The 23735-nt window shown below is 35.1% G+C and overlaps 1 protein-coding gene across 1 annotated transcript in view; it reads right to left on the reverse strand.

The window, feature by feature from the left end:
- Positions 1–447: 447 nt before the first annotated feature.
- LOC104543433 (ERC protein 2-like) overlaps positions 448–23735 on the reverse strand; it is a gene marked incomplete at both ends in the record, with an annotated part of 38849 nt that continues 15561 nt past the window's right edge. The window contains 2 exons of the mRNA XM_010188048.1: positions 448–583; positions 20065–20258. Of these exons, the coding sequence (XP_010186350.1) occupies positions 448–583; positions 20065–20258 (330 nt within the window). The remainder of the gene's footprint in view (positions 584–20064; positions 20259–23735) is intronic.

Genomic DNA, 23735 nt, shown 5'->3' on the forward strand with positions numbered 1-23735 from the left:
AGATAACCTCACTATGGCTTGTGGATGTAGTGTTGTGAATATCACAGAAATAAAATCCAGAAAGGATAATTATTCTTCTGTTTTCTGACTCCCCTCAAAACAAGCTATAATGACTTACTTGCTTTGAAAGAAGTAAAATACAGTACTTGTGAGGAGAACACTTCAAATTCTATTGTTTTTTCCTCACCCTAAATACTAAATACTAAATAAATACTAAATACTAAATACTAAATACTAAATACTAAATATTAAATACTAAATACTAAATACTAAATACTAAATATTCATGGATGCAACTGAAGTCAGTAGTGCATCCTATGGCAGGAAAGGAGAGCACCACCAGCTCTCTGTGTGAAGGAGATTCATTATATATCCTGGAAGACACACAGTGAAACAGAAGTTGTACTTTATTTGATATTTTTAAAACACAGTTAAAAATAAACTCACTTGTAAATGTTGAGAGTTGTCAGTCATATTGTCCTCTCGCCTACGAACTTCTTCCAGCAACTGTGCATTCTTCTTTTTCTCCATTTGCTGATTGTGCTTCAGATTGGCAACCTTCTTGTTCTGGTCCTTCATATGTCTAAGAATTGTATACACATATGCATTAGTGTTAATGACTGCAATCACTTATTTTTCTCCATCAGTTAACCTGTGACTAAGACAGGTTTCTCGATTCTCTCTTGGACATATCCTATGTTATAACAGAGGAGCATTATCCAACAAACCTTACACACTCAGTGAGTCTGGGAACAATTTTAATGAGTGCTTTAAGTAGCATTTATTTCAAAGGAAGCAGAAGGTGAAGGTGATGACTAATTTATGTTGTGGAAATTCTAATTTTGAAAACCTGGAATATAAATACAACGTTTCTGAGGATTAAAGTGTGATGGGGTAGAAGATCAGCCCATAAATATGCCACAAAGAATAAAGGATGCTTTTACAAATAGCTTTGTACTTAACAAAACCATTACATTTTTTTCTTTTTTAATAATGAGACTTTATCAACAAATAGATTTATGAGTAACTTCTAATAAAATTGAAAAAGTATTTACCACTGTTATATATTTTCTTTTGTTAAGACTGCACTAAAAATATTTTTTAGTTGTTTAATTATATTTTTCATTAAGTTACCAGAAGCTTTCCTGATTCTGATACTTAGCATACATCCTTTTTAGAAAGAAGGCAAGCTAACTTTGTATGGCAGCCAGTGAAAAAACTATTCTTGCAGTAATGCTTTCTACCTGCTTGGATTCTTAGATATTATTTTCCCAACTTTCTTTGACTTTGAGGAATTTGCTCCCTTTTATCTATATAAAAACAGAGTCATGTGCAAATTCCTGATGAGATCTACTCACTAATCCTATTTTGACAAATGAAGAGAATATTATTCAATGCCCAAAAGAATCACTGAAAATGTCTTTATTGCTTCCACTTTAGAACTTTCCATGAAAAATAAGATACAGAATATATTTCTTGCACTGATTTTATTATCCTAAAGAAGCTAGAATATTTTATATTGACTTCTATCACTGCTTTCATTGTCTCACCAATGTTTTTTTCACTACTTACTCATACTGAGAAATTTACAATGAATCTCTAATCAATAAATATTGCCAGAGTATTAAAAATTCTTAGGAGATACCTCATGTACAACTTTGTAGGTACCATACATAACAGAATAGCTAATCTATTATTACTTAAAAAAGTAACTTCAACTTGCCTAGAAAAATAAAAGTGGGTAAAACTAATTCAAATAAAAATCTTTGCTTTTTAAAAGAATCTACCAGGCTCACAGCTCAATTTTTAAATATACAAGTATGAATTCCTCTATTTGAAAAACAGATTTATCCTGTAGTTGTGTTCAAGAGTTTGCATCAGCAAAGTCACTTGAGAACAAACAGCACACTACACAATGGCCAGAAGAAACCTGCCAACATGAGACCTACCTCAGTAGGCCTGGGAGTACAGCACAAATCACCAGTAATAGATCACAGTGTTTTAAGAAAGGTTAATTTTCTGAAAAACACAACACTGCCACAGCTAAACAATAAAAAGCAAGCAACATGACAGTGCTAAAAACAGCAGGGGTATTTCTGTCAAAGTTACACTGAGAGATTAATTAAAAACAACCAAAGACTACATGTTCCAGTTTAAATTTTTTTCCAGGTCTTGAAGAATATAACAGGTTTAGCTATAGAGTTTTCTATTTATGACTAAATTTCCTCAAGAATTTGAGAATGATGCCCTTTGTCTTTCTAAATCAAATATTCAAATCTACATTAGATGCTTTGTGCAACTCCAAGGGAAAATCTGTTATCTTCCATGGGTCCAAGTAACATAATTCTAAGCATAGACCTAATCAGTATAAAAGTAAAATTAATAGAAAAAGTTACTTTCACCACTTCATATATAAATTTGGTACTTGGCAGAAATTTTGGTGGTGTAATATAACTTTGTGCTGTTAAAATATAAAATGGTTTCCAATCTAACGCTGAGTAAATGATATGTTAATTTATATTTAATCTCTGTAAGAAGTTCAATGTTATGCCAATGCTAACTGCTGCTTTCATCACCCTTCCCTTTCGTAACTTCCCATTTCAGTTTCTGTCTAATGCCACACTGAAAAGCAGAACATGGTAAAACTGCAAAGGAAAACATCTGGCGCCTGTGATATGCAAAACCTTCAAGAGAAGGAAATAAGCAAAGCTGTGTCATAGCCTCTCTTTTGTCCACAACTGACTACATGCCTGTGGAAATGGAAAGAAAATGCTACAATTAAAAGGCCTAGCTGAGCAGTTTTCCTTTGGGCCTGCATTAAAGGTACAGGAAGAATTCAACAGAGGAAACAAATACAAGTACACATTCTCCACCATTTTTTTAAAATCCTTTATCAGGAAATACATGCAGTATAATCCTTGATCCAGTATATTTTTTGAGTTATCTTACTCTGGTATTTTTTCACACAGCTCTGTTTTTAAAACACTTTTAAATAAAATAGATAAGTAGGATATTTGGGAACAGTATACGGTCAGCACAAAATATCATATGCTATTACCATGTAGGATATAAGATATCCACATAGTTTACCAGTAGCTATGCTGTTATGCATAGTTGAGTCTACATTATTTTTATCATGAGAAATTAGTTTCATATGTTCTGCTACACTGCTCCAATTTAAAGCTATAAGACCACAAAATTCATTAGACAGAATAAAATAAATACATTACTGTTTTAAGATATATGTCCTCAAAATCTGAAATGTATGCTGCAGGGGTCTGGGCAGTAGAATTAATCTTACCATTACACATTAACCATATTCTGGTACTAAAATATATGCAAAAGTATCCTCTGTCTGAAAGTGTAACTGCCCCAAAGTAGTAAGATGAAATCCACAGCTTTCTGATTTTCCACATTGTTACAGTTCATTTTGAAGCTGAGCTTCTATTACCTTACAATGAGCTAAATTCTTTAACTACTGCGCTAGGCATTACAGTCAACTCAAACTAGTTATTATAGAACACTATGCTGTTTGTAATTTTACAAACTTCACAGAACTAGAAAGCCAGTCTTCAAAGTAATTCTAAAGCACCAAGCCCAGAGCACAGCTAAGTGGTACCAACACAACATTTGGCTTAAACAAATTACGTTCTGAGCTCATAATGATTAAGAAAGAAAAAGGCAGTCTAAAAAGCAGTGTAGACGACTAACACTTTACAAAGATGCTTAAACTTGGCCAAACATTAAAATGGCTGAGTAATGACACATATAGATGATAAATTTAAATTGCTGTTTGTGTTCCTATGGTTACAGTCAGTCAGCAAGTGTCATAAAACATCTAGCAGCTTCATCTATGGACAAAAAAAGAATTCCAAGTGGAAGCTCAGCTGTCTTCAAAATGGAACTAGAATGAAAATTTTAAATGAAATTTAAAAAAAAAAAAAAGGAACAAGTTCTGTTCTATTCCATAGTTACAAATTGATGGACTTCACTGGCAACTTCCAACTTATTTGATCACTCAGTATAGAGAAGCACTATCTGGCAAACACCCATGCCACATAAATACTAAATGACAATTATATTGCAAGTTAATAAGAGATGAAGAACACAAGATATAAGAAAAAGTTCTAAATAAAATTTGATTCTTCTAATACATTAGACATTCTCTCATTCCTAATGAAGAGAAAAAGTTTATTAACCCGCCTGGATGCGTTTCAACCCACCTGGACGTGTTCCTGTGTGACCTGGTCTGGATGATCCTGCTCTGGCAGGGGGGTTGGACTGGATGATCTTTTGAGGTCCAACTCCTATTATTCTGGGATTTATATAAAGTAATATACTTCTCTAGAAAGAAACTACCTTATTGTACATTAAACTTTGAGTTTATGAATTTTTCAAACTAGATCAAGCCATTGCTCAGAAGTATAAATACACAGTACACTTCAGCTATGCTACTTGAGTAAAAGTCTGCCAGTCAATAATTCCCCATTCCTCTTCCTAAACCTTTCTGATCTAGGATAATTTTCAATAATCTTTCTCAGCACACAGAACTCTCCACAGCCATTAGTCTCCACCTCAACTGGGCACTAGACGTAAAATCAACTGTCTCAACCACAGCAATGCCTACACCTGTTTTCCTCAGAATCTCACAACTTTTTTCAGAAAATTTGTCTTAGTCCACTCACAGTGGAATCAATAGACTACAGCAGCTCAGATTTCTGATACCACTGAAGAACCATCAAAACTATGACTGCTAAATATTTAGGTACACTTAGAATAACATAGATCCAAACAAGACAGGTAAAGGGAAAAGATAAAAAAATCTTATACAGCCCTATAGATTTGTCTCCTATGAAGTTTGGACCAAGGAACTTAAAGCTCCTTAATTTTGCTGTGCAAACACCAAAATGTCCTTGCATCAATTACACTAGTCCTCCATTCTATTTAGGTGGGGTTTTTTAATAGAAGTATCTTTGTAAGAAATAGGCATCACTGTCATTGAGATCCACACCCTTGATCAGCAGACAGACAAATATCAAAACAGCAGTAGAACTTAGTTCATGTTAGTATGAATGTCACTAATTGTAATGGCAATGTTTAACCATGTTCTTGGGTGGTTTTCTTTCCCTGTTCTTCTGGAATAGCATACAAATTGACCTTGTAGTTCTAACTGCAGTACATGTAATTTCTTTGGTCCAACTTCTTAAGAGAGATATTAACATTTAGCTTCTGCATATATTTGAGTATCTTTCAGACTTCATTTTACAGTAGTGTGTCACTGTTGTCTAAACTCCAATGCTTTCATCTCTGATAGCTATATAAAAATCACACTATCTCATTAAATTCCTAGCTTTAATTAGCCACCCAAGTACCTTGGCCAAAACGTTCGTAGTGTAAGTGTGATATGCTTAGTACAGCCTTTACTCTGTTTCATAAAGATTTGGGATTTTTTCCTCAAGGTATCCAAAAAATGCAGACATGCAAAATACTCCCAAGTCCAAAACCTGTAACATTTCTTAAAGTCTCTGCAATAATTATCATCACATTGAACAGCATTTCAATGGGACCAGCTGTCTGAAAGTCAATCAAAACATTCACCAGTATACTAGGAACCCATGCTCCTCAACAAACTAAAAAAAAAACAAATGGGGTGCAATAAATTTACCAAAGAATATTTTCAGGAAAATATTTTATGAAATACAAAGATTTAGTTGAAACAAGCAATCTCTATAAAATAGGAAAGTCTCGAAAATACATTCAAATTTTAATCCAGTACCTATATTTTAAATAATCAAACATCTTCACCTGTTGTTCCAGGCATGCACTGGTTAGAATAGTATCAAAATAATTTCAAAATATTATTATTTTTTTAACAGATTATGTCTTTCTCCATCTTTACAAATAATTCATGTATGTGAGCAATAAAACAAATCTTAACATTTTAATAGGCACTCTGGATCTCAGTAGCTAGTCATGCAGAAGACCTGATCCTGTAAATCCTGTCCATGTGAATGTCCATTCTGAACTACATTACTTCAATAAGACTCAGTAGAAATACGTCAAATAGTTCAGTTCTCACTGTCCTAAAAATGTCAGTACACATAGGTTTCCCATATGATACGAGTCAGACCAAAACAACTGCATAAGGACAATTCTTTAAAATTCAGATCCAACTCCACTGAAATCTCTAAGACAGAATTTCCATTAAGATATGGGCAACATTAAGTGTTGTTTCTTACATTTTCCTGGAATACAAATATATTTGCTAATAACAATCTATAAACCTGAAACCTGAAAAACATCACAAGAGATGTTAAGGGTGTTACTGACAGACACATTCCTGACACAAATATGCAAGGACCCTCTTTACTCACTTACAAGCCATAGATTGATTTGTCTGTGAAAAACAGGTATTATCATGATAAGAAAACCTATACCTGTGACAGGCTGAAATTTTGATATGACAAAGAAAACATAACATACATTAAATAACCATCATTTTTCTAAAAGAAAGCTCTCATGCTTGACTACTAAATTTGTTTAATATGTTAGACTCCAGTTACCTGAAGATTTATGATATGCTAATAAAAAACTAAGTAGTATGTTCCTGTGCTGTCACTTGCATTTACAAAAACTTTCAGGTTGAGTTTTGCTGGGTTTTTTTAATCCAGATTCCATAACCTAAAGCATTAGTAGTATCCAAAATGACTTAAAATATGGGGGTTTTCCTTATTCTTAACCTTTCTTATTTTCTTTATGTGAACTAGTAAAATTGTCACAATGATAAAAAATTAAATAGCTTAAACGCAAAACCAAAAGCAATCATCCCAACTATTAAGGTGTTAATTATTTTGACACAGCCAACATGAGTTGAGCTTCAAAATAACTTTCAGTCTTTCTCCTTGGATAGCAAAAAAATCACATTGGGGCTGATCCTTTTTTTATATAAGTAGATGATAATCAGAAACTAAATTGCGTGTATGTTCCAGGCCAAATCATTCATCTAGTTTTATGCCCTGATATAAAATGGCAAAAACTAATGATCATAACTGCAGAAAGAAAAGAGATTAAAAGTTATTAACATATAAAGTAACATCACTTTATCTCATAAACATTTTGCCTTTTTCCTTGTAAAGTGAAATCTACTGACTGCAAAACTGCAAAGCCAGCTCACCATTATACACAATGTTTTTTCTCTGTGAGAGCCATGGACTAGCAAACACGTCAAGTTACAGCAACACAGAATGCAACTATTTATTGCTAGTGCATTTAAGAGGGAGGAAGAAATTAGTATGTCCAAAAATGCAAAGAAGAATAATATTCCTCACTGAAGTAAGGTGTGTCACAACTGCAGTATCAAAAAGCAAAAAGGGAAAAACAAAGGTGCAAATCAGTTGACTGGTTCTCCCAATAGGGAATCTTCAAAACACAGAAAAATATATGCACGTTGCAAGGATAAATGCATCAATGTGAACTGTTTCAGTGATGAAACGGATCCTACCAAAACGGATCCACAACTCACACCACGTGCATATTCACCACTGATACAATGTACTCCACGCACAAAACAAGCAACATATGTAGAATGGAGCCTAAGAAAGTCCCAAAGCTATAATCAAATAATTTACCACTTCTAATAACTTAACCCCTCCAAAGTAATTATTTCATTGGGCGTTTGTCTCTTCTGTTATTCCAACAGTCTGATGACAAAGCTGCTATGAATATTTGTGACTTTGTTAAAAATGGTGCCAAAACTTGTAATACTTTCTCTGCACAGCCTCTTTATTCCATTTGATAACACTATACAACACACTCAGATTCTGAGAAAATTGTCTGCCTTAAGGACATGAGTCGCACTGATTTCTCTGGAACTAAAGCATAACATTGCTGTAAATCAGCTCCATTCTCTGTTTCAAAGATCTTACACAACTTCAAAAAACCCCATTTCTTCTGCTGCTTTTGAATTTGAGACTCTTCTTTTAATGAGAAAATTTGACAGACCAACATAAAAAACTCAGAGGCTAATACAGACCGCTACATAGGCTCATGTGAGTAAAGTGTTCTGAATGAAGACTTCCGAAGGAAAAAAAAAATCCAAAATACTCCTTAATTCTTCTTTAGAGAAACTCAAAAGAAAAAAACCAAAAACCAATAGATTTTTTTTCCATGTCTGTTATCATAAAGGCCCCATTTTGGATACTTCATCCCCAGATCCCAAGGAATTCCTTTCTTTTTATTTATGACTAGCTTATTACCATCCTATAGAGAAATATCCCGTCTGTCCTGCTTCACCTTTACCCTTCTTGGCCTCACTATTCCAAAGCAGAAAATCCAGCAGATCGCATTCCCACTCTTCTCCTTTTCTCTATGTTTTTTTCCCTCTTTGCTTACCCCTGAAAAGGAGAAGAGGCAAGACATCAACTGCCTGAACTAATTGCCTTCATAACTGTTTAAACTTCTAAACCATATGACAACATAACCTACCACCCCACAGCTGACCCTTTGGCACAATTTCATTTTTACAGCAGTGCTATGTGATCTTGTAACTGAAAAAAATATTCATTCTACAGTGACATAAACAGGAGTAGCTCAGTCCTTAGCATGTCTGTTATAATACGGGATGAGAAAGTTCGAATGGATGCCTCCAGGAGAGACAGGAAAACATTGTCACACTGGGGCTGGATTGCCCTGGCAGGAAGGCTAAAGGGGACATTAATAACACCCCTTATGAAATAAGCTTGTGCCCATTGAGTAAAAATTTGTTGCCTTTTGGAAAAGAGAACTTGGAGGAAGCTAATACTCTCTGGTTAACCTTGGCCAAACAGACTTTATCTTTTGGTAATAAAGGCCACAATTCTGCTATACACCTCAGAGAATATTATCACAAGAAGTTAATATTATCTTCTCTTACTGAAGAAGAATACTTGGTCTTTCTGCCATTGACCTGAAGCTGAGACTATGGCAAGCTCCAGGTCACAGTTGCAAGGGGGTTGGACTGGATGATCTTTCGAGGTCCCTTCCAACTCCTAACATTCTGTGATACTCCATCTACTCATCAGAAGAACTGAGAAGCACACCCTGTGTTCTACCTATGTTGATACAAAGAACTGGAATAAAAATGACCAGCACAAACAACAGACAAAAAAAAACCCCTATCCAAACCTAACAATACTTTAAAATCTTCAATGAACTCGATTCCCACATCCCTAATTCTCCAGTTGAATGCAAAAATCATGCAATGCCCAGAGTTACCAGTTAAGATGAATAAATTTTAGTATATTAAATGTTTTCATTACATTCCAAGCTCCTTCTACCAAAGGATTACATAGATACTTCAGTTTCACTCAAAGGAGCAAGCTCGCAGCTCACACAGATCTACATGTCTCAAAAAACCACAATTCTATTACTGGATTAAATCCTTTTTATCTCCTTTTTTTCCCCCTCCCTTTCCCCCCCACTCCCTTAAATCTCGTTGTTTCAAATGTTTGAAGCCTGGCTTGGTTTCTAATACACTGATTATCACAGTGCTATCACAGTTGTGAACTTTGCCTCCAAATGCACAACAAAAAGTTACTGTTGCCTTGAGAGAACCAACAACTCTGCCTGACAGAAATAAAGCAAACGTCACAGAAGTTACCGAAACATTTCTCACCTCAAAGACAAAAACATGGGAGGAAGGGTTTACCTATCTGGGAAGTTTTCCAAAGTCTTTGTTTAAAAAGTGTTTAGTCTGACACAGCTCCCTCCAAAGCCCTAGAGAGATCCTAGAAATACCTACATGAGGATAATGCATGAATGAAAAAGACTTACTAAAATCCTGTTCCAAACTATGGTTCATATCACTTTGTTTTAATACGTATCTGCACTGCAACCACTGCACTGCACTATTGTCTTTCTCAGCACATTCTTACTGGATGACATTTTTTATGAACATGTGTGAAATCCATGCCAGAAGACTCATCTGTCACACATCTCTCTCATACACCAAGGATTGCTTTGCCTTTTCTTCTGATGTTCTTTCAAAAGAAGAAAAATACAGCTGATGACAGGAGACTAGATGAGAAGGATATTTGATCTGATTTAATATGGCAATTGCTTGCTCAGCTATTTTATTAATTGATACCATTAGCAATACCATTAATTGATACCATTAGTGATTTTCCTAATAAAAAGACCACCAAACAAACAAACAAACAAAAAAAACCCCAAAACCCACACCTGACTCTGCTGCTATTCTCTGGATCCAACTGCCCTACAGCATGTCCAGCTCAGCTTGACAGCAATCAGGATCAAACTTCCTCTGCTGCACTTTGTGTTTCATTGCAATTTCCTTCTGAATCAAATATTTCACCTGCAACTCCTGGCTCAAGTTAGCAGTTCTCAGGATCATTCAACACATAAATCAAACTCTCCATGCTATTGCAGTAGCCTCTTCAGACCTCCATATAATCCAGGTACACTTTGTCTGATTTTTTGTTTTGACATACTAACTTCCCCTTATTAAAAATTCAGGTCAGAGCATTTCAATCCAGTCACGATCACACTGTCCAGGCACATTGCTCCTGCATTATGGAAGCAAACAACGCGAGTGGAAGAAGTGGTTCCACCAACAGCCCAATTCCTAAATTTAGTTCCTCTGTCTCTTTTCAGTCACAGCTTTTTGAGGGTAAGCTGTGCTATCTCACAATGATTCTTCACCCACACACCCTTCCATCATACACAGGGAATCCTGACAGCATTGTGCCCAGGCAGCTACCAAGCTCCCCAGAGCAGGGCTGTATGACTATTTCATTCACACATTCAAGACATAAAGAAATATGCTCTGTGGATCTTTCTTCGCGAGAAAACTAGTGGAAGCAGCAGGCCTACAGAAGCATCAGAAATATTGCTCTGTTTTGAAATGAGTAACTGTGAAATAGAAAGGGTATCAGTTCCTTGTGTTCCATCTTTCTCAACACAGAATTGTGGTGTAAGGTCCAACCCAGTCCAAAGTGGATATTTTTCCTTCAGGTATGTAGAGCTCTTTTCTTTTCATATCCAGTTTATGCTACATATCCATTTACTTCCACAGAGTACTTACACTCCAAATCAAAATAAAAAAACCCACATCACTGAGAAATTACAAAATATCCTTCCTTATTTAAATAATCCAGTTTTAGTTTTATCAGATTTTATTATTTTAACCTCTATGTGCCTTTAAGTAAACAGAAAGGGCAAAATATAGAACTGGGTAGACAGATTTAAGAGGGAGTGGGATAAAAACAAACAATGCATTATCATGCCTCAGGAACCGATTTGTACCTTCGTATTGTTTTTCGCTATTATTTCTGCTTATTTTGTAATATATTATTATTATACTTTTTTCCAAGTAACCAGAATTCAAAGGAAATAAACTTTCTACTTTACTATTTCTTAAATAAGATGAAATGCAAATTTACACAAATTCAAAATTACACATGGAATCAGATAAACCTTCTCAAATCTTCAGGTCTTTCAAAATGTTTAAATATTAAAATGTTCACAATGTTAAAATGTTCATTTTGTGCATATCAAAAGGACTAAAACAGAAAGACATGACAACAATCTGCCTGTTATCCAACGTGACAACTATGTTTCTCACGCAGAATAACCAGTCTCTCAGAACAGTAATGTATAGCACAGATTCTCTCAGTTTTCATTAGTACACTATCTCAATTTCTCCAGGGAAATTATCTTTGAACAACATATCACTCTGCCCTTGGAACCATCAAACTGACATTTGACAAAACTGTGGAAGGCTCTTAAGTTAAATTTAAAACTCCGTTAAACCTGGCCTTACACATCTCATGGAGCTCTAGCCTCCTGCGGAAATTACTAGGAAGACCAACACCAGAGGCTGGTAGAAAAATTTCTAGCACGGGTCAGTATATTATACATGGAAAAATATCCATTTCCTCTTTATCTGCAGGGAGAAAACTCTGGGAAATATATTAATTGTAACCTAAATGAAAAAAAATATTACTGTACTGATTCTTGTGCTCAGAATATTTTTTTATTCCATAGGTAGGTGCACGTGGTGGGGATTATCCCAATGCATTTTTCTTGTTTGCCATCAGTATCAATTGCCTGTCAGGTTATAAAACAGATGCAGCATTTTCCTAATCATTCTAACCCCATATAAATACGGATGAATGAATGACAGCTAAGAATATTGGCAGAAATTAAAGAAATTAAGAGACCCATTTCTTAAATTAAGTTTTGACTTAAATGAAGATTCAAGCTGCGAAAACGGAACACTTCACTGAAATCCCACAATAAACTCTAATCACACGCTACAACTTATCCAGGACTCTAGGGATGAAAATTGGCAGGGTTATGAGGACAGTTTGCTTCAACAAGGTCAGCTGGTTTTTTAGGTCAATAAAACATAACAGAAATATCACCTCCAACTGCTGAACAAATGTTTCTGCATACCAATCATTGAATTCCAGTGAAATCAACCATAATGATGACTGCATAGCATAATACTTTTCTTTAAGCTCTCTCTGGCTAGAGAGATTATTCAATCAATGTTGAGTATGTTTTGATAGAAATGCCAGAGTGGGCACATTCAGACAATAATTTCATAATAGCCAGCTCCAGAAGAAATGCGTTTAATTAATTTCTGGATTCTGAAAATATATTAAGTGTTTTTTATAGTTCAGGTGTAATAACTATTCATTCAAGCACATTAAAGGGTGCTTGCTGTAGACAAACAATTAAAAAAAGTGTTCATCCTATTCATTAATGCAATCAATAAGCCTCAAATTCCAGAAACAAAATGTTCCAGCTGCAAAGTAACTTGAGATTGTGATATGCATTGGAGCACATCAGGAAAAATAAACAAAAACATCTTGTATTTTCAATCTTTTCATAACGAGCCATCTTTTGCCATACAGTTCAAAGGCATACACATTAGAAACTTCTCTGATGCTTCTGAACCACAAAATGTGAACTGTGCTTGGTTTTGAGACAAAGATACCAAAACTCTTCCAAGCTGTCAAGCTCTGCTTCTATACGAATAGAGAAAAATTCTGTGCAAAAAGTATACATTGACATAAAAATTCTGAAAACTTCAGATCTGAACACATTATAAAGGCAGATCGTACATTTGCCCTGATCCTAGTCAAACATGCTGCATGGCCACCTGATACCTAGAACCATATCTGCAAATGCAAAACTTTAGTACCTGAAATCCACCTGGAAAGCCTTTGCAGTATACACCCTCCTTTATACTCCAGTCCCATTGATCTGTGAAGAGGTAAACACTTTCTACCTTGATAATGATGGAAAACCAGGTCTGTTCCTGCCTAAAGCAAGGATCCTTCAGTACACAAAACAAAACTTTGTGCAAGTTTTCATCAGCAGTTTCAGAAACTGAAAAATAAGGTATGAGCTTAAGAGTCTAAACTGTCTTAAATACCTGTCACAGGGGAAGAAAAAAAAACACTCCGAAATCTCTGAAAGGAAAAAGCAGAAGAACCTGTAGTCCAAACCATATAAAGTTATTAATTTGTAAAATATCAAGTAGCTGTTCTAAGACTTTGCTAATTTACATTTTACAGCCATTCATAAGGATAAGAAAGAAAATTAACATCAAGGCCTAATAAGAGAAAAAAAATCTTGAGTATCAATTCTTACTTTCAACAAGCACCACAAGACATGTAATACTACATGATAGGATAAGATCACTCCAAAACAGTGCACAAGTGCGAACCCTAGCCAAACTAATCTAAAACCTGGAAGAAAGAAAAACATGAATCTGCCTAGATGATGCTCTAGACAAACACAGCATGTAAAACATACACATACATACAACTCCCTTGCAGTTAAGTGCTGGTCCAGAATCTGGCCAGCGCAAAAGCCAGAAATTTCCGAAAATAGAAGATGAACCACTCCAACTCATCCTAATGTGTTTGCAATACCAGTAAAAGGGATGATGGTAAAGTACTAAGAATAAGTCTCTGATCTTAGGTCTAAATCTCTCTGCATACCACTGTTATTTTTCAATCCATTACCTCTGGGCTGGGTGGTCTACCAAAAAGCTATTCCCAATGTTGAACTCACTAAACAAAGATAACAGAAGTAAAACTGAAAGAAGAAAAAAATCTTCACACAAAACAACATATGAATTGAATATGTTGTTAATAAACATTTTTTTCTTACAGACTTTTGACAAAAGCATTCGTTTGCTGTAAAGTTTCTGATCTGGAAATGGAATGACCAAAAACTTCACAAGAGGGAAAAGCAGAATAAAAGCAGCAACAAAAAAAAAGACAAACAGAAGTTATTAATATGAAATCAAAATGGCCAAATAAACGAAGAATCAATGAAAACCTTCATTGCGGAAGGAGCAATTAAATAGGAGAGTGGAAAATACTGACCTGGAAGTCAAGCTGGTTGGAGTAGGGATGAAAGCAGCAGTTTGGAGAAAAATATAGGGAGGAAGACAGCAAAAGAGAATAAAGGGAGGAACACATTAGTTCTTTAAAAATATAACAAGCAGATGTTATATCAGTAGATTTAATTCAAAAACAGAAAACGAAAGGGAAGGGAAAGCGGTAAGTAAAATAAAATTTCTGTAGCAGTATATCCTTGCTGCACACTGAATAAAACAGAAATTTTATAGTAAAATCGTACCTTGTCATTCGTGGACTGTGGAAAACCACCCATGTTTATAACCATCCAAATGCATACACACCCCAGATGGAACAAATAAATTAGGTGGACATTGTGTTTGTTGCCACACAAATATCTCATCGTATACCACACAGTCTTCTTCTGAACCAACATAGGTTTGTTGACCCACAATCATCAAGACTTTCCATGAAAGCCAAAACAGCTAAACCATTTGGCAACTTGTTCAGAAATGTCATTTAGAAGTTCACAAAACATTGTACCTAATAATCAAAAACAGATTTGCCCCACCCCAGGAAATACAGCCCCTTCTAATGCTGACAGCAATTTTTTTCTTCAGTCTGAAGAATAAGGTTAATATTTCATCACTGGAAATACTCTAATGCTTGATATCTTATTTGTTAAGAAATGTCTAACATGCCCTTTCTATTAAGTAAAACAAAAAAAACCCTGCCTGACTTCTAGCTAGACTAACCGTTAAAGCTGTCACTGGTGCAGTTTTTCATTCACTTATGAAAGGGAAATTTTTTAAAAGCCACAAAAATACTGGTTTTGAACACAATTATTCCATGTGCTGAAGTTTTGTCATTATGCAATGAATCGTCAGTGCTGAGTGGACTTATTTTCATCAGAATTCAAATCCAAATCAATTAAGAATGAACAGTAGTCTGAACACCCTAAGAGCTTAAAGGCGAATCTGTAGTCTTACTACCCAAAAATTACTACTGCATATGAGAAGTGGGTAACGAAAAAACCAAACTGGTTTTGTCTCATAGCTAGTGTAATATTTTTACATGAACATTCATATTGTTGTAAGCTTTCCTGACAAGCTATGCTCTACTCAGTAAATGACTAACCATCTCACATACCACTGGAGAAAAGCAGATCCAAGATTTTGCAAACTGCACTATGCTCTCATCACTTTCTTTCTCTGTTCAGTCTAAATTTATTAATGGATATTTATATCTGTTGTACCATGTGCCAACACTTTTTTATCAAAATCACCCTTCTTTCACCGCAGTGCTCACCCCTTCACGTATTTATAGAGAACAAGCAGCCCTACTGAGCCTTTGTTTTGCCAGAGAAACAAACGACTGTTATTTAGACTCCTCCTGTGACATGAACGCTCCATTCCTTTAGTTATCCTACCAGCCCACTCCGCACCTGTTAATAACACCATCATAAGCAAAATTTACCCTATCTTTCTCTTCCTAAACTGTATCAAGGATTATCCTAAGCTTACAGCAGTCTTACTGTTCTAACGTCACGATCATGCATTTTGTACTATTGTATTTCACTTAATTTTATTATTCAAACTCCCTAGCATATTTCATAAATACACTTTTCATTCTAACACCATTAATCAAAGCATTAAATAATATGCTCCTTCCACCCCAGCAATTCCGTTTCAGCTGCAGTTACCTCTCTTTGGCTAGGCATTTCACATTAAAATTTGAGCTGATCACTATCTTACCCAGTTTCCTTTATATTATATTAAAAAAACCCACCAATCTAAATCCAAACCAAAATTACACATTTTCTTCATCAACAAAACCAAAAAAACCCAGAAAGCTAAGTTTACTGAAAGTACACTGTGCTGGGATATACTGCATTTAATTTTAACCTGTTCTCATTATAAACAGATAAATCATGAAAGACATAATAAAAGTTATCAAAAAGCTTTAGTATAGGAGGAGAGTTGGTTGTCCTATGTAATAATAATAAGTTATAAAAAACAAAATTTATATATATGGAGAAATTTAATAAACAGACCAACATGGCTTTTATATTAGAGGAATAGTATGAATCATAAATCTTAAGTGATGCAACTCACAAGTGTGAGTATGCAAGATAAACACCTCAAAACCAAAAGAATTACCATTCATATGAAGTCTTCTTCAGGATTATTAATAATGTTCATATACTAAATAGCATACACTTACAAACTTCATTGCCCATATCTTCAAGCAGACATTTCTTCCCGTGAGTATTGACACTTTCTGTGCCAATAACTTTCTGACAAATAGCAGAACATTACTATTCATCATCTTGGTTTAATTTTTGCTTGAATTTGTAAATGATAACTTTATTACAAGTGTTCTTACTTTTCAAACTGATTTATACAAGTACACCTCATTACGCTGATGAATTTATTTGTGAATATAATAAATACTTTGAAGATGCCGCAGCTTGGAACACTCTAGATCATGAATCTCTCAGAAATAGATGTTTATAAATTTTAAGAATTTATGTTGTTGCAATTATCTTGCACTGTAAAGATGTTGGCAGAGCAGCGCACATGGGTACCAGCAAGCTATTAACCAACAAATATTCAAAAGAACATTCATTTTCCTACAAAACCCCAGCGATACCCTTTCATCTGAAGTTAGGGGAAATGTTGAAGCTATGCTGTTTCTGAGCAAGAAAAAAAAAAGGAGAAAAAGTAAGGAGAGAATATAGCAACCTAGAGCACATTATATGAATTACAAAACAGTGGGACAAGAAGGAAAGAACATTTTCAAATAAGCTTCTGTTAAAGTTGCAGTCATTTTCACAATGCTTTATTCCCATAAAGTCGGTAAACTGAGCTTTGGCTCCACCTCTTCTCTTCAATAATGAGCCAATCAAGTAGTCATTACAAGCAGAAAAAGTAGTAGCACTTCATAAAATGTTACAGCAATTTACACTCCACCTAACCCCCTAGAAAGGGGAATTTCAACATCAAAGTTCCCTCTTTCGGGACACCAACAGGTGGCACAGTTATATACAGATTTATATTTAGACCAATGTTTCTAGAAAATAAGGAAGAGGGAGAGAAATTAAATTAAACTGTAGAGAAACATAAGGTGAGCCTGATTAGTAAGAAGGGTTAGATACCCGCTCTCTAAAAATATATCCCTACTACATCTTTATATTTCTGGGAGATTGCCAGCCTTACTGTCCTAATCAACAAATTTGTGCCTGTGCTTATGCATGGTGGAAAGTAGCTTTAAGATTCCATTATCAAGTAGCGACTTCTGTTGATTAAATCAATAATAGATAGTGTTCACATAAATCCTTCCCCCCCACACTTGTTTACCATAATTAACTTATATATATGTGGTGTATAGGAATTTGGTATTAGTTTTGAAAGCTGTACATAAGTTAAATCCAGTTAGAAACTGCATTAAATTTAATAAAATTCACAAACAAATCTTAAGAGTATGATGATTCCCCAAAATTGCAACATACTACTGTCCTTAGCTGGTTATGCCACAGATATCTTATTGTAAGCATTACAGAAGCACTTAAAGGTTCATAGCAAAGTTTAACTACTTCATCACATTCAAAGTACAGTATATCCTTCAAAAAGCTTGTGCTTGCTTAGTCATATCAAATTATTTTCTGAGAAGTTATTTCAGGACCAACAACAATAACAGACTGTAATCAGTGTGCCACTGACAAAAATGCATTGATTTTTCAAAACAAAAAAAAATACAAAAATAAGAAGTTTTTTCCATTACAAAAAGCATTACAGGCTTTTCAGACACTAAGAGGTTGTATGGTGACAAGGCTGTAGTATAACTTCTGCATTCCTTGGTTTCTTGTTTCTCTGTAGTCATCGTTTTGTAATCAATAATTCTCAATTTAATTCAAATAAATCTACTGATCTAGATCAATTTTTAATCTCTATTTTATATAAAATATTTAATGAAAATAACATTAACTAAAAATTTTAGGTCACAACTGCACTACTTCATCATGTTCATCTTTTAATTGACATTTTATTGTTCAACCATTCAACATGTACATGATTGCTACTTAATAAACCTCTTAAGATCATTCCCTTGAACAAAAGCTTAGCATGCCCACTATTGTGTCTAGTGTCACACAATAGTTCAGTAGGGTTTATACCCAGTGAGTGTATTTGTTACTGTTTCTGTAAAACCTATTCAGTCACTTTCCAGGAGCTTGGTCACACCTGAAGTCACTATATTACAAGCCTAGGTCTGTAACTGCCTCTACAGTACATTCACCTATGGGTGGAACAGGCAGCACTTCCTTGATGACACAAATCCACTAACCATGTCATCTTTTACCACTGTCCTGCTTTAGGCTTTTGGAGAGTTCAGGCAGAACTCATACTCACGGTGCACAAAGTGGCCACTCTTCATTACTAACTTCCTCTGGAATCTACTTTACCCATTAAAACTGGTGTGGACACCAGAGTATTCTAAACTCCTCCTGATGCAGTGAGAGATGTAACTGCTAATTAGAGTTGTCCTCATGTAAACACCCAGTTCTATTTCATGTACAAATCTTCTTTTTCCACTTCAAAATTGAGGTCTCAGTTCTCATGACACTTCGATTAATAACTATATTCCATTCATTATTATTATTATTAAACCTTTGCCAAATAGAGAAAAATAAGTTTTGGCAACAGGTAACTGCGAAGGTTGATAAGTCATCATCAATAAAAGATGCTCTACACACTTCCTCTCCAAGCTGGCTGTTTTCCTCCTCCTAAGGTAACCAGCATTTCCAGCAGATCTTCCCCTCTCTCATAGTAGCTCTCCCTAATGGGACAGAGTAGTGCTATGTCTTGACTGGAACTATAGCAATAATCAAAACAATGAGATCCCTTAAACTTCTCTTTTAGAAACATGAAGCACTGTTTTTCTGATTTGATCACTAGAAAACAATTTTATGTAATATTTGAAAACATAAAATTCTTTCTTTCATTTACATAAGAGTGGCTAAGTACAGGAAGGGAGCAAAGAAATCACATAAATTGCTTCGCAATCAAACTAATTGCAGATTACTGTATAGGAGTTGGTTAGAATCATTTAGTTATGAAGGGCATGAGACAAATGGATCCCAAAACCCTCCTGTCTCTATTAGGGAATGACTGTACAACCTTACCAGGAATAAGTCATACACTCCCTGGTCAACATCAGAAAATATTCATTTGAACTGGACAGAAACTACAGGAACACTGAGAAATGGTTACAACTGTTATTAAACAGTTAAGAGACTGGTCAGGAATACTTACCAGTACTTCTCAGGACCTCTGAGAACTAGTGATGCTGTTCACACTGAAGAAACATGTGGGGAGAGTTTTTATTTACCAGTTAACAGAAAGACAGGATTGTTCCTCAACAAAGTTTTCTGTGAGGGTTGTTATCACTGTAAATTGCACATGACTTTTCCTATATGTGTTCCTTTTAAGGAGACTACTGAAAAAATGGAAACCATTTCTAAAGTCAGCAGATGAGATGCAGTTCTCCACCATTCTTTTTAATTTCTGATTCAATTTTACAAGACATAAACATTCTGTTAAAAAACATATTCCACTCTTAACTTCTTATGCTCTCAAATGAAGTTACTAGAAATGCCACTCGATGTAAAGACAAATAATACAAGAATTACCTTTCTAACTCAGCAATTTTCTTATCTTTGTCATTCTTCTCATTCTCTACTTCCTTGAGTATTTCTAGAAGTCTGTCAACCTCAGCCTGGGCTTTGCCACATTCTTCTCTATAGTACGATGCCTCTTTGTCAAGCTGCTTCATTCTGTCTGCAAATTCTGGATTCATCCGTGCCTCCTCTTCAGCCTCATGAGCCTTCAGGATCAATATTTTTAAAAAAATAAGGATGACAAATAATTCATACAGCTTTAAGAGCTCTACTTCAGTCTTGGAGTTCAAATTTTCATTGAAAAGCATTATGGGTACTTCTGTCTGATGACAGTATTTTCTACAGAAGCATTATAAAAAGGAATGCAAATATCTTCATAGTCTAAAATTATAGCCAAATGCTATCACCCTTAAGGGGGAGGGGATTTGTTAAGGTTTTTTGACCATACTTTAAGGGTGCTTTTTTAAATTAAAAAAATCACCTTGTAATTAATTTCATTCTCATTAAGCTTTTAGAGTGTTTCAAATAGCTACTCAGTTTCTTGATAAATAATACTTGCTCTCTTCCCCCATATGTATGTAGACACTTCGTCCATCTGTGTGTATATATACACACACAGAGAAAAATATATACATATTGCAATCTGTATCACCAGATGTTTCCAATGCAGTTTGATATGAAGAATTTAAAAGGAATAAAATGTTTTTACACAGTGCTGTTTTTAAAAGACAAACCAATAAACTAAAAACTTGTTTTCAGCAGACATTTTACCCAATAATCCTTTTTCTCTTATCGTTAATACTTAACCTGAAACATCAGAAGACCAAGCCCATTAGTGGAAACGGCACAAACCTGGCAAACACATGCATGGATGGGTGGCAGTTTCACAGACAAGAAAGAACGCAATGAATACAACAACAACAGTGCAGAGCCCAGTCTCACTCCCATCAAACCTAATGGCAAAAACCTAATTAACTTCAATGGGAGCATGATCTGGCACTCAGTGCTTTAAACTGTTGGTTGGAATAATCACAGACAGATGGAAACAACAATGCACTGCAATGCTTAGCCTACCCCTTGCTTCCCATTATTCCTAATTGGCATCTTGAAAGAGCAGGCAAGGAAAAAACAAGTAGTTTAAGGCAGTGCACATTAAACATAGAAAATTCAGATAACATTCTCTTAACATACAGGAATTTTACAGATATTCAAGATATTTCGAATGGAAGGTCCTCCAACTCTCTTATTACACAGAGACGATGTGGACTTAATTATCCTTCTTAATTTCAGGGAATAGACAATGCAAGCAAACAATGAAAGAAATGCAGACCAAAACGAAACATGCGTCATTTGGAAAGATTTTCTATAAACTACATATACTAGAAGGTTCATATTCTTTGCAATGGTTAAAATTTTCTGTAAAAATAAATAATAAATCTGGGTTTAGTATAAATACAACAATTAAAAAATTGAAATTATAGGGAAGAAACATATGGGGTTTGCATGTAACATATCATTTAAGCATGAGGATAATAAGGAAAAATATAGTAGATTTTAAGTGTTATTTATCCTACAATGAGATTTTTATTCAGAGTAAATATTTGGTTACCAAAATAAGCCAAGGGAATAACATGAGAAGCCTACTAAACCTACTGGCCTTGCTCTTCAAATTCTGTATTTTGCATAATGATATATGCTCCAGCCCTGAATTTTATGCAGATACAGGAGTTTCCTATCACAGAGCTTGTTTCAAGGTTAACATTCAAAAAGCATCTTGATTTTACTGTTTGGGTAAGATGGTAGCAATAGATTCCTTTTCATTCTCATAAATATTCGTACTTTAATAATAAACTTTGATTTATTTTATACTGGACGTTAATTGTGTCAAGAAATTTATTTTCAACTAGCTGTGTCATTTTTGAAGTAAGTGTAATACTCAGACTCAGAGCCAATTATGTGGGAGAATGTGTATCAGTTTCCAGCTGCTAACTACTTCAAATTTCCATCAGCTCTGTAAGACATTAGACTATGTTTTACCTCTCCAAAATGAACACAAAGTGTTCTGGGATTCTGTGATTTTGTAAAGAATAAAAAAGAAATCCATAGGTTGGTAAAGGTAAGGTAAATTCACTCAAAAAACAAAAAAATCAATTACAACCCAACTACCACTTTTAAAATATTAAGAAATGTATGGGAAAAGCATGTTGATCCCTATTGCTCCTCAGATTTCTCCTCCTCTTCTAAGGGTAAATGCAGAATTTCACAGTTCCCCTCTAGAGGCTGTCCCTCTTTCATATTCCTTTCTGTCACCTTCCTTCCCCTTCTGTTTATTTTAGTGTATAATTCACTTATTTACCAGCCTTGCTTCCATCATAAACAGGCAAACCACCCACCTTCCTGCCTCTAACCAGTCTTTTCTTCTCTTTACCATACAGGAACTCTCAGCTTCAGCCCAAACATTTTCCCCCATGCACCTCTACCCTAGTTTTAACCCAAGACAAGAAGCAGTGCAGAAGAGATGGAGAAGCCTGTTTTTATTTTTTTTTGTGCTTTTCATTGCCACACTGGACTTTCTATGATGAAAATACATAAATTGGGCAAGAACATGAGAGTGCCACCAATGAAAGGTGCCAAATGTTCGACTATCATAGAATATTCCTGTCACATTGAACAAATTATCTACTGCACAGCTTATATTTGTGGGATGTGTTTGTGGAAAATTCCGTAGCGCAAACTGGGTAATTCTATTTCTGTATGTTTTTCAACACGAAGCAGAACCTATAAGGCATGATTAAATCCAATGTGATTAAGTACATAACCTATACAGGATTTTGAGTTGCAGTGAAATTGTCCATAATGTCACATAGAAAACAACGCAAGCATTCACTCCAAAGACAAGTATAAATTATTCTAATCTAAGAAAAAATAAAAAAATAAATAGATTTCAGTACTACAAGCCACCAGTTAAGTTGCTTGTCTCTACTTGTACAAGCACTTCCTGCAGAAAATTTTTGGACTATTGGCAGGAATCAGATCTCTATAAGGGCATTGCCTTAATGAAGAAGGAAAGTTAGTTAAAAAGGGAGAGAAAAACCATTTTTGAAAACGAGGTTTCTGCAGGTGGTGCTCTAACTTGCACTGAGTCCCTTTAAGGGAATCTTCATATTTTAAACAAAGTTGCCGATAGGAGAGCAAAACACAATCCATCTGATACTCCCAGGACAAAGGCATGGAATTGCTTGTAAGAACCCTATCATATTTTTGGTCTTTGAAAGACGTGTTTGGATTTGAACTAAGTACTTTTTTTTAGTTGCTATGTACAGATCAGGGGTGATCTGTTGACAGATGGAACTTGACTTTTGAGGTCAAACAGTAGGCGCAAAGGAGAAAAAAGGCAGCTCAGTTGATATTGACCCTGCTCCCACCCGGTCAGGGCAGATCTCTTCGGCTTTTCTGCAGGCTGTGGGAGACAGGCTTGGATGACTTCTAATCAGAAGCTGCATGGTTATTCACAGGAATCAGAAAGTCTCTGCCTGTTACGACTGTCCTGTCTTCTATTCTTTTTTTCTTTTCTGTCTCCTTTTCTCTCCCCAAGTTCTCTGTTTTCTTGGGAAGAATGCATTTTCTGTTTTTATAGGGCTTTTCTCGATAAGATGGACTGGTTCATGCATACCTTTCAGCAG

The sequence above is a fragment of the Mesitornis unicolor genome, unplaced genomic scaffold (assembly GCF_000695765.1).
Source record: "Mesitornis unicolor isolate BGI_N332 unplaced genomic scaffold, ASM69576v1 scaffold48980, whole genome shotgun sequence".
NCBI lineage: Eukaryota > Metazoa > Chordata > Aves > Mesitornithiformes > Mesitornithidae > Mesitornis > Mesitornis unicolor.